This window comes from Leptinotarsa decemlineata, unplaced genomic scaffold (assembly GCF_025532065.1).
Source record: "Leptinotarsa decemlineata unplaced genomic scaffold, Ldec_3_MD MMD2_tig00000090_RagTag_RagTag, whole genome shotgun sequence".
NCBI lineage: Eukaryota > Metazoa > Arthropoda > Insecta > Coleoptera > Chrysomelidae > Leptinotarsa > Leptinotarsa decemlineata.
This window is the reverse complement of record NW_027412541.1, coordinates 2,912,436-2,925,161: the sequence shown is the minus strand read 5'-3', so window position 1 is coordinate 2,925,161 and position 12,726 is coordinate 2,912,436. Positions and strand designations below refer to the sequence as shown.

The window sequence follows — 12,726 nt, the reverse complement described above, 5'->3', positions numbered from 1 at the left end:
TGGAACTAGTACTCTTATATTTATTTACTGTTTAAAATCTGTTTTTCCGTTAATCAGCTGTCGCCCCCATATGAACGACACCTCTCAGAAGTTGAGAAACTTGTGCGAGCTAAGGACTAACGAGGTCTTACCTTTTAACTTGTGATTTCTAACACGGTCGTAGAATCATCCCAGCTTCAACCAGATACATTTTCTCGAGAAAAATATCTGGTCGAGGCGGTAAGGTATGGTATATGGTGTAACATACAGTCCACGAAGGTTGTGTTGTAATCATCTAAGAAAGTGAACAATAAATACAGACAGCAAACACTGGAGTTTTTTTTTTGTTTAGAATAATTGGAGTTCGAATTCAAGGGGATAAACTCCAACATAGTGGTCCATACGAGCCTGGATATATATTTGGAGATTGAAATACGTTGGAGAAAAGTTTATCAGCTTTTCAAATTCAATTGTTTGCTGTTGATTGGTATTGAACTATTTTAAGTGGAGAATTAATTGGACGGTAAAAAGTACGGACTTACGTGAAACACGTAGTGCATCTCTGTGGAAGTCATTGGAGTGGAGTCGAGTCATTGAAGGCGGTATCGAGTGTGGATACGATACCTGGTGAAGTATAGCCGCCGTGAAACAGTGGCGGAGATAACAATTTATACTGAATTGGTGAGTCGTTCAATTTTTTCTTATTCCGGTTCATTCCGTTTCTGTGTCAATTTGGGTGATTAAATTCAATTAATAAATCATGTTAGAAAATCAATTAAAAGTTCTTAATCGCAAAAGAGGTATTGTTAAGGGAAAATTAACAAAGTTTCTGGAGGATTTTGCTCAGAACCAAAACTCAATTAATGATGATTCGATAGTGGAACTAGATTCACGATTAGAAAGAGCTTCTTGTTTGCTTGACGAATTCGAGCAAATCCAAAATGAGATAGTTCTAGTTGTTACTGATGAGGATTAACAGAGTGAAGCTGAGAGTAGAATAAATTTTGAAGATATGTTTTATAAAACCACTGCGAGAGTAACATAACATACAGTCCACGAAGGTTGTGTTGTAATCATCTAAGAAAGTGAACAATAAATACAGACAGCAAACACTGGAGTTTTACTTGGTTAGAATAATTGAAATTCGAATTCAAGGGAATAAACCCCAACATAGTGGTGGAATCACCTATTAATGTAACACTCAAGTCAACTTGACAAGTTTTTATGTCAGTGTTAGTAGTTTGACCAATCAACCGACAACTGCGGTAGCAGAAATTTGGGAAGTTAACCTGAAATACCATCGGAAAACGTATCCACATGTTTCTAGAAATGATATTAAATCGAGAAAGGTTAATGCTGTCAAGCTGCTGGAAAATAATTCCATAAAAATCAAACATTCCCATATTGATTTCAATTCAAGAGCCACCGCTAGACAGCTGTTACAGCCTACAATAATAAGATTATATATCTTGTGTCAAATATACAAATATGGAGAACTTACTAACGTGAGAATAAAATATAAAATGGTTTTAAAACAGATAGAAAAAAAAACATGAAATGATGACAGTTGTTCAAAATTTGATTGACAATGTCAAGTGGGTAAATTCTGAATAATACTCGAAATACTAGATCTTTTATTTTCTTTATCATATTTTAGTAGGTATGTGTAAATTTTGCTGAGACTATCAATATCAGTTCTTTTATTCATTGAATGTTATTCGTTATTAATATGTATCATTTCCAAAAATATTCTTTTAGTTGTATTCTGTTAATGCACAAGAGCGACTGTAGATGAAATGTTAATTCTGGTAACTTGTTTTATTTTATTGACATGTTTCAACTATTTAAATGTTACATTCTTTTTGACATTTTGATATTGATAATAAACTTAATCGAAATATTGGAATAACTTGTGTTATAAGAGTTATAAGAGTGTTATAAGGATGGGCAACACTTGGTTACCAAAAGATAGAAATACAAATGCACGGAGCCACCAACATGAGTGCTATGTCCGATATTAACTTCTGTTTCTATATCAAGACACTCAATAACTTTCATATTTGTATAATTTCCTGGACCCGGATGTCACGCAGGTAGCTATAGCTGCCTCCGTGGTGATTTTGATAGTTTCCTTGTAAACACAAGATCTATCAACTGAAACCACAAATGTGCGGTTGGCTCTTGTTGGTGGCTCCGTGCATTTGTATTTCTATCTTTTGGTAACCAAGTGTTGCCCATCCTTACACTTGGCTGCACCATACTGATGATGGGCCAAAAGCCCGAAACACATGTCTATGGTTTCCTACTTTCATGAGTGCTATGTCCGATATTAACTTCTGTTTCTTTATCAAGACACTCAATAACTTTCATATATATATATATATATATATATATATATATATATATATATATATATATATATATATATATATATATATATATATATATATATTATATGAAGTTGCAGTTATATTATATGGAGTTGCGACCCCAAAATACTGTTCTTCATATAATATATTTAGTCACGAATTATCCTTATATCCATATATATTTATATATTTCTATTTCTATGGTTTTATATATATATATATATATATATATATATATATATATATATATATATATATATATATATATATATATATATATATATATATATATATATATATATATATATATACATATATATATATATATGTATATGTGTATATATATATACAGTGTCACACATAAAGTCCTCATCAAATGGGATTTTTTTGTTCATCTTTTCAAGCAACTTTTGATATCTCCATTAGGTTGTGCTCTAAAAATGATGCCAAATGACATGCATATGACCGATCAAGTGATTTTTCTTCCCTGTCTAATTTGACATTTTTTCCAAAAAATGTTCAGAAAAGCAGTTATTGCTCGAAATTTCGAAAATCGGTAAAGAGAAAAGATGATTGTTTTTTCATTTTTCACCCATATACCAATTTTTAGCTCTCGAGTACAAATTTAGTTTTTTTACAGTTTTTCGAAAATTTGACATTTGCCGATTTCTCAAATTTAGCCAAACCTCAGCAAAGTTAGTGCTTTATGCCTAACTTATCTTTCCAACGCATTTTTATTACCAATTGCAATTCTAAATACAACTTATTCCGCAAACATTTAAAACACCAGAAAAAATTATGCCAAAAATGATACAAAGTTGATACAGTTTTTAAAAACAGATAAATATTTCACTTTGTTTCTACTTTTTGCAAAATAGCTTTAAACATAAGCATAATTTAAAAACAATATCAATGAAAAGTCAATAATTTATTCTTTACTGCACTTTTCAAACAGTTAAACTTGGATTTACTAATTACGAAAAATTACAACGAAATTAAACTAAGGGTACTGTGGAAACAATTGAACTGAACTGAATAAGCAAAATATTTTATTGTCATATGACATTTGTTGAATAACTCAAAATAGTGTTTATCAGTTTTAGATTTAAAATAGTTTATTCGTTGTCTAGTGTGTTGTTAAAAATGCTGAATCTTCAAGAGAAAATTGAAATCGTTTCAATATGCGGCGAGAATACCGGTCACCGACAAGTAGCTGATATTTTCAATGCCAGACATCCTGCAAGAAATATTCATCAGTCAACAGTTAGTAGGATAATAGCTAAGTTTAAATCTACTGGCTCGGTTGAGAGTAATTTTAGAAAAGCACATCAGCCTTCTAGACGTACTGAAGAAGTGGAATTTGAAATATGTTTGGATGTCGTAGAACATAAAAAAACAAGTATTCAAGATATTGCAGATATAACAGATGTTAACCGAGAGAGTGTACGACGTATTTTACACAAAAATAAATTTACGCCTTATAAACCCAAATTTATCAATACATTGAAAGAAAGGGACTTCGATATGCGCTTGTATTTTTCTTTTTGGTTACAAGGGGAAAAAGAAGAAAATTATCATTTTCCTTATCAAATTTTATGGACAGATGAAGCGACCTTCTCTTCAAATGGCGTTGTGAGCTCGCAAAACTGCAGGTGGTGGGCAAAAGAAAACCCACATTTCGTAATCGAATGTCGAGATCAATATTCGTTCAAGACGAATGTATGGTATGGCATATTAAACGATCAAATTATAGAACCATACTTTTTTAGACATAATTTAAATTCTGCGGACTACCTACACTTTATGAATACCGAACTATCTGAAGTTTTGGATAATATGCCCCTTCAAGTAAGAAATGTTGTGTGGTGTCAGTGTGATGGTGCACCTATTCATACTACAAGGGTGGTTAAAGAGCGTCTTTTAGAAATATTTAGGGGCAAAGTAATCAGTCGCAATATGGAACACTTTTGGCCGCCTAGATCTCCTGATATAACCCCACTAGATTTCTTCTTGTGGGGTTACTTAAAACAAAAGGTGTATAAGCAAAGACCTTTTCGAGATATAAACCATTTAGAGGCAGTTATTCGAGAATGTGTTGTAAGCACGAAACCCCGTAGTATAAAGAATGCAGTTAAAGATGTTTTAAAAAGGATAATTGATTGCATTGAACGTGGTGGAAGGCACACCGAAATGTGACTTTTTATTTTGTATTTCTATTGGTATTTACATGGTTTAGGCATATGTTTCGATTTGATTTAGTGTTCTTAATTTAAATTATAACTTTATTTTAACAGATGTTTGTTTACTGTTTAGTTTTCCAGGCAACAAAATCTAAATTGATTTCTGAAGTAATTTTGTTCATTCATACCTCATAAAAGATATTTAGTAAATGTGAAATTACTTTTGTATAATTACTTCCCTTAGTTTAATTGCGTTGTAATTTTTCGTAATTAGTAAATCAAAGTTTAACTGTTTGAAAAGTGCAGAAAAGAATAAATTATTGACTTTTCATTGATATTGTTTTTTAATTATGCTTATGTATCAAGCTATTTCGCAAAAAGTAGAAAGAAAGTGAAATATTCATCTGTTTTTAAAAACTGTATCAACTTTGCATCATTTTTGGCATAATTTTTTCTGGTGTTTTAAATTTTTGCGAAATAAGTTGTATTTAGAATTGCAATTGGTAATAAAAATGCGTTGGAAAGATAAGTTAGGCATAAAGCACTATCTTTGTTGAGGTTTGCCTAAATTTGAGAAATCGGCAAATGTCAAATTTTCGAAAAACTGTAAAAAAACTAAATTTGCTAAAACTGCTTTTCTGAACATTTTTTGGAAAAATGTCAAATTTGACAGGGAAGAAAAATCACTTGATCGGTCATATGCATGTCATTTGGCATCATTTTTAAAGCACAACCTAATGGAGATATCTATATATATATATATACTATTAATGTAAGTAACAAAAAGGATTTGAAGCTCTATAACTTCTGTTAAATTATCTGCGAGCGCTTTCGACAGCTGGTCGTGCTGTCATCCTCTAGGCCCTACCCTATCTGCAGATAGAGTAGGGCCTACTCTAGATAGATAGAGATATGCCAATTTTCCTATATTTTCAGTATTTTAATATTAATATATGTTACAAGAAGGATTTGAAGCTTTATAACTTCTATTCAATTATATACGAGCGCTTTCGTCAGCTGGTCGTGCTATCATCACCAAAGCTCTACTCAGTTTGAGTAGAGCGCTCGCATAAAATTAAATAAAGCTATAAAGCTTCAAATCCTATACACTGGTTTCATTTTTAATCGGGTTTGGTAGTCAAAAGTTTATCGAATGAAACGTAAAACTGGAACCACTGGCAATCATAAATCTAACACTCCCAATGATGCACATGAAAACTCTGAATCATGTTGGTGAGCTTGAAAGCATTGAACTTCCATGTTTTGGATTATGAAATGTAATTTTTCAAGCATTTCGTAATTCTTAATTCATAGAGAGAGTACCTATACCTAACTTTACAAGAGATCCTAAAAACCAAGGTCACAAATTTGATGTGGGATCCCGCCCATTTCAATGAACTAAAAGAAAGTAAAAATAACTTTATTTTGTATTGAAATATTGTGGGGACATAAATTTGGATTACATCACACTATACCTTTATCAAGATACGTTGAGAAAACTATTTGGAGTTTTTACAGGTTGTCTATTGATACCCACTTATTAACTCTCAGGAATTTAATTAGTTTTCTCAATCTATAATCAACAGACATATTATTAATTTTGATACCAATAGTTTTCGTAGACGTTTTTTCCATCCGACACAATAAAACATCAATGCGTACCTATAAATAACAAAAACAGCCCACGAAATGATAATTATTGGTGGCGGATTGTTCACTTTGAGTGAGATCGTTATGATTCTGGTAAAACAAGAGCGTTTCATCAAAATGTCGGAGAATATTGAATCACTTTTGCTTGAGAAATATACATTTGTTGAATTCCAATAATACGAAAGTGTTTGCTGTAAAATGTTTAGACACCAATCCTTGCAGATGGAGTATGGATGAAGTTTCCAGATATTTCAGCATATATGTATGAACATATATTTATTATTTCTTAATGTATTATATGTTGGGTTGTTTCAAAAGTTTTATCCGTTTTTATGGGCTATTTTGCTCATTGAACTTTTATCAACGTAACACAAGTCCATCAATTCTGTCAACATAAAAATGAAGTGATCAGGATTCGATGAAGTCGTCGAAGGCCGTTTTGCCTGGTCCTGAATGAAGAAGGTTCTACCGGTGAGAAAGTTATCGAAGTGTTTTCTAAGTGGATATACGGCTGGCGAGAGGTCTGGAGAATATGGTGGGTGAGGCAGAACTTCGATGCTCAATTCGTTTAATTTTCAGACGGTGATTTGTGAAACGTACGGACGGATGTTGTCGTGGAGTAGGATCGGACCTCTTTTGTTTACCAGTGCTGGCTGCTGTTGACGCAATTTTTGGTATATTTCATCGATTTCCTCACAATGAGACTCTGCTGTTTTGGGTTTGACACGTTTGCAAAAAGAAATAGTGAATCACACAGTAACCATGATCTTTTTTGCTGATTTTTCGCTTTTGGAATGTACCTGAGTGGCTAATCGGTGTCCCACCACTGTCCTGAACTTCCCCTGTTATCGTAGAAGGTCCACTTTTAATCACACGGATCGTTTTGGTTGCTCAAAAGCAAAAAAGAACATACCTTTACATCACTTTACAGATTCGTAATATTTTCAGATTAAAGTAATGCTTGAAATCTATTTCATTTTGTAGAAAATAAATTTATCTGAACTCCGACATTTCTTTTTAACTGATTTCCAATGAAAAACATCAATCACATTCATCGAATATAATGATTTTTGATTATCTCTGTGAGTTACTTGAGGGTTTATACAGTGCGAGCCTAAAGGCAGTTTTTCCTATCCATTTTTGAACCACCTGGTATATCACGACAAAATTCGAAGATTGCAGAATAAAAAGATGATGAATGAACATATGAATAACTGAAGAAGTGAAAAATATACTTTACATAATTAGTTCTAATGTGATGAACGTTCCTGTCCATGATAAATAATCATTGAATTGTCATACTTTCACATAAATACACATTAATAAATACGAAATAAGTGAATAATCTCCTTATAAAATGTTTATTATCTTGATCTATATCTACATCTCTATATGTCAATCAGGTGTAGGTGAGTAACGGTCTCAAAATGCAATTACAGTGAAAACATCCTTTTTCAAATATAAGATTTGAATTTTGATTGTGACTGCTAAAAGAAACTTCGGTGGCACTGATGCCTTTCGAAGTCAGTGATCATTTCATCTTGATTCAACGAGATAACGATCTCCAAGCAATAACTAGAAGGTCGTTTTTGATTGCGTCGATTTTGGAGAAAGATCGTCTCAGCATCCCCTTTGGGTCCGGGATGGCCCGGAGCCGGGTCGTAGCGCAACTCCCTTGCGCATCCACGCCCCGGTCATCAAGATCGTCATCTGTTTCTCCTAGCGACGCCGGAATCTCTGCCAACTCAGTTATTAGTGCATCGTTTAAGTGTCGAGATTGTCGAGAATAATGATGGCATCTTCGGTTCCACTTCAGTACCATCAAGGATCTAGTGCGCAATCGCATCAGGTGCGTGTTTTTAATTATAATAATCTTCGAGACGGAATAACCCCTTATTATCGTGTGGTTGTGGTTTATTAATAATATTGAAGATTTTTGCTAGAACTATGCTTTTATATTTACAAAAACTCGGAAGTATACTTAGTTATTCATATTTTTTTTAACGCCCTTTGAAAATTTACCCCATCTTTAATAAAAAAAATCACCATCTTTCATTCACTGCTCCAAAATTAGCAATATTAAAAATACCAATATTAAATATAGCAAATTTTTTAAACACGTTCATAGGTAATATTTGCTTCAGTATATAAAAGATGTTTTTGAACATTTTCAATATTTTTCAGCATCCCCCTCTCAACCCAACTCTTTATATAATTTTGACTTTAAATTAGATTTATGTTCAGTTTTTGAAATATGTTATCACTCAGACGAAATATTTATTTTAGTTCGTATACATTTTGAAAAATTTTCCCGGTTTGAATAGTTCTTATGTTCAATTTGACAAACCCACAATGATCTGATTTGAAGCCAAATTCAGAATCTTCATATTACTTCAATACATTCAGGTGATATCGAATTTCTTGGAATAGACCTATCGAAATCTCACATCTAGAACAGGAAATAAATTGCTCCATATCATTGCAAATATTTCCCAATTTCACTATCATATTACGATTTACTGAGAGAACTGAATACCAGATAATAAATTTCACCTTCGAGCTTTGAACATTTCATAATAAATTAGTTGCAAGATTAAGGATGTTTTTGATTTGATTATATAGGTACAACTTGTGATGGGCCTTGTCAATTAATAATATATTTTTTGCTAGATTTGGGACTTGATATATAATAAACAGATATCGAGATATGAAGATTTTGAACACCAACCAACTAACAGAGGAGATTTCAATGTTTGAATTGAACAAGATTAGGGGAAATTTTAATAGGTTTAAACTTGATGGATTATGTCATCAGCAGTCTCCCCTTTTCTATATTCTAAACACAATTGCTGCATCTACTGCTCTTATCGATTTATTTTGTTCTTTATGATGAAGGTTTGCTTTTAAATTATGGTGGATGTACATGTAGAAAAAGCGGTCAAGAAAAAAGATTACCGCACCTTTCAAAATCTTCGACTTTGTTGCGATAGGCAATAACTTTTATTCCTCAGACCCTTTTCACAATATTAATATGCCTAAGAATGCATAATACAATAACTACTGCCTTACAATACATTAATTTTTTGTTTGATTGACGACTTGTTAATTTTGTGAAAATTCATGTTCACTGAGGATACACTATAAAGACTATAAAAACACACTTTTTTCTACTTTCCACGATATTTACACCATTTTCAACAGACCGAAACTAGTTAACAAATATAGATCTATCGTGGAAAATAGACAAAAGTTTGTTATTGTAGTTTTTATAATGTATCCTCAGTGGATATTAATTTCATTAACATACTTACCTATTTGTTATACAAACATCATCTTTTAGATATCGACTTAATGAAAAACAATGTGGCAACTGATATTATTCAGATAACTTGCTAATTGGGTTATTATGGAGGCGCTGAAGAACCACACATTTTTTATTTATTCCGATTCAAAAAAATACTTTTGACTTCAGAAGAAGAAATTTCAACTTATTCAGAATTGTTCTAGAAAAAAAAGTGCTAACTTAGGCTACAGATGGATCAGTGGATCACCATTTTTCTCGTAAATGAAATTAACGTAGGCATTTTGTGAAAATTTACGTTAAAAGAATATAGATAGTAATTTTTCTGTAACATCAGGAAATTTTTTCATTACTATCTTTATTAGTATATGATAATTCATTTCCTGTGTGACATCAATAATATCAACACCTCGACACTTGTAAACAATTATTTCTATCATATATCAGTCATTGATCAATCGATACGAACACAGTCCCAATATAATTTCCTAGAATCAGGAACGAAATAAGTATTGGCTTCTCAAGACAGTTTAGTCCATCATTAGGTGAATGAAATTTACTAATAATAATTATACTTATGATGCACTGTTTGGAATCTTTGGTGTAGTAATGAATATTACTGGAGTTATTTCCCAACACCAAATCGTTGTTTTTAACACCTCGACTCGTGTTTCGATCACCAAGTGAACATCTTCAAAGAGGAAGATTAAAACTAGAAACTAATGCGAGCTAACTCTATTTATGCTATAATGGTAACCCATACAGGTAAACTATCCAGGCGTACCACCCATACAGGTATACCAACCCAAATTAATTTTACAATTTTGCCTTATCTATTATTTTACAATATTGTTTCTATAAAAAATTTTCAGCTATATAAAAATTAATTTCAAAATATTGCCTATCCAAATTCATTTTTGCAATGTGTCCTTATGTAGTAATCAGTAAACCCAACAATATTATTTTATTTTAACAAGCTATCTAGTATGCTCTTTGGTATAGGTCCGTCATCGTTATTCATAAGATTATTGTGTTCACTTATTTCTACACTCTCATAGGCATCTAGTAGCCTGTTGTTGTTAACTTGTCTAACTAATCTTAATGAACTGAAGTCTATGGAATGGTTTTGTTGCAAAATATGATGGGCGACTGCTACTTTTTCAGGTCTTCCATATTTAAAGTGTGCTATGTGTTTCTTATATCTTATTTTAATAGATCTTTTTGTCTGTCCATAATATTTTGTCTCGCAGTCCTAACATTCAATTTCGTAAATTCCAGACTTTTCCGAATTCCCACTCTTTTATTGTAAAATAACTTTTTCTACTTTTTTGTACGACTTCATTGTAAAATAATAGATAAGTCAAAATTGTAAAATAAATTTAGGTTGGTATACCTGTATGGGTGGTACGCCTGGATGGTTTACCTGTATGGGATACATATATAGCATAAATAGGGTTAGCTTCGCATTAGTTTCTAGTTTTAATCTTCCTCTTTGAAGATGATCACTTGGTGATCGAAACACGTGTCGAGGTGTTAAAAATAACGATTTGGTGTTGGGAAAAAACTCCAGTAATATTTAATAATGATTGGTTGAAATAATAATATTGAATCAAGCCTAATTTATGAATACAATTACATAAGAAAAGACAAACAAGGCATAATATGAAAACCAGAACTAATATTTATTATTTTCCACATAAGCACAAAAATATTAAATCTTCTTTATACCATTGATATTTAGTTTGGATATCACACATCATTTGCTGAATAGAAATAATATATAGGAATTGAAATGAAGAAACGAAAGTTTTACTAATATTTCAAAAAAATAATTTTCCAACTGGAAAGTAACCTGGAAACCTCAGTTTTGCAGATTTAAGTTGGCCTTCAATATTTAAATTCACATATCAGATACTATACTCCTACTTTCTTCTACTGAAAATAAAAAAGGCTACATATGAAACATTCATTGAACTCAATTTTTTTTTCAGATCCCCCCACTCAATTTACTCGCAGCAACCTGCAATAGGATGTATACTCCTCAGCCCTTTGGCAGTCACACCCAGCTCTCTCCAGCCTCAACTACATCCTGTAGCAGCGACGGATACGTCTCCCAGGTCCCACTGGAATCAGCGCGATCACCTTTGGAGTACTCGCCACATTATCAACCTTCCTACGGTCATTACCCGAACCAATATTGGTTCCAGCATTCACCGCCTCCTGCAGACATTGCAACTAGCGGATATCAGCCCCAGCAAACAGTAAATCAACAATACCAGTGGGCACAGGCAAACTACATTAGCCCTTTCTCGTCAAAAATGATGATCAAACCGGAAATTGGAGTTTCTGAGTATTCATCGTACTCTTCCAAGGCAAGGAGGTGTATCAAGTGCCAGTGTCCGAATTGTATCAACGAAGAAAATGGATTGAGAAAGCCTTCATCGAAGAAAGTCCATATTTGTCACTATCCAGGTTGTGACAAAGTTTATGGAAAAACTTCTCATCTTCAAGCTCATTTGAGATGGCACACAGGAGAAAGACCATTCGTGTGCAATTGGTTGTTTTGTGGAAAGCGGTTCACGAGGTCAGATGAGCTTCAAAGACATCTCAGAACACATACCGGTGAAAAAAGGTTTGCTTGCAACATTTGTTCAAAGAGATTCATGAGGTCGGACCACCTCACCAAGCACTTGAAAACACACAAGAACGGTGGAAATAATGGCAAAAAGGAAGAGTTGACGACCCTCAAGGATGAGGATTCACCATCTTTAACAACAAAGGTCGAAATCCAACCAGCTGTGATTAAATCCCAATCTTCACAAACCAGTGTGCCACAACCTCATCTAGCCCAATATAACTTATTACATTCTGGTAGTTTATATGGCGGATATCAAGGACTGTATTTGCCAAATATTAGTGAACAATGACTTGTATAATTCATGTTATGAAGGCAATATTTGGGACCAGTGTAAATATTTTCGAATTATGTAAATATGTATATATTGACAAATGTGCAAAGACTTTATTTTGTTATCTATTAAATGCCATACTTTTTACTGGTTGCCTTTTCTTTGAATAGTTATATTGAAATTGTAATTCTATACTTTTAGGAATGATGAAATAATGATTCAGCTTTCATCAAACATAATGAATTGATTTCTATTTTGCACAAAACATTATTTATCAAACATTAACAAAACATTAGCATGCATTAATACATGCTTAGAAATTATCCCCGACTTTTTAG

General features: G+C 32.6%; 1 protein-coding gene across 2 annotated transcripts; it reads left to right on the top strand.

Annotated features, from left to right (window-relative positions):
- The first annotated feature begins 7,669 nt into the window (after positions 1 to 7,669).
- Positions 7,670 to 12,535, top strand: Btd (buttonhead). Of its 2 annotated transcripts, none has more exons than XM_023155914.2 (2): positions 7,670 to 8,027; positions 11,471 to 12,535. In XM_023155914.2, the coding sequence occupies exons 1-2, from the start codon at positions 7,968 to 7,970 to the stop codon at positions 12,404 to 12,406; spliced, it is 996 nt and encodes a 331-aa protein (XP_023011682.2). In that variant the 5' UTR covers positions 7,670 to 7,967; the 3' UTR covers positions 12,407 to 12,535. The 2 variants fall into 2 exon arrangements, with proteins under 2 accessions (XP_023011682.2, XP_074028432.1); XM_074172331.1 differs by lacking the exon at positions 7,670 to 8,027 and adding an exon at positions 9,927 to 10,024.
- Positions 12,536 to 12,726: the final 191 nt, after the last annotated feature.

What these genes read in the sequence shown, in the direction of transcription:
- Btd (XM_023155914.2), top strand. Translation starts at nt 7,968, where the DNA reads ATGATGGCATCTTCGGTTCCACTTCAGTACCATCAAGGATCTAGTGCG. An exon ending in CTAGTGCGCAATCGCATCAG is followed by an intron (nt 8,028 to 11,470) that starts GTGCGTGTTTTT and finishes TTTTTTTTTCAG; the next exon opens with ATCCCCCCACTCAATTTACT.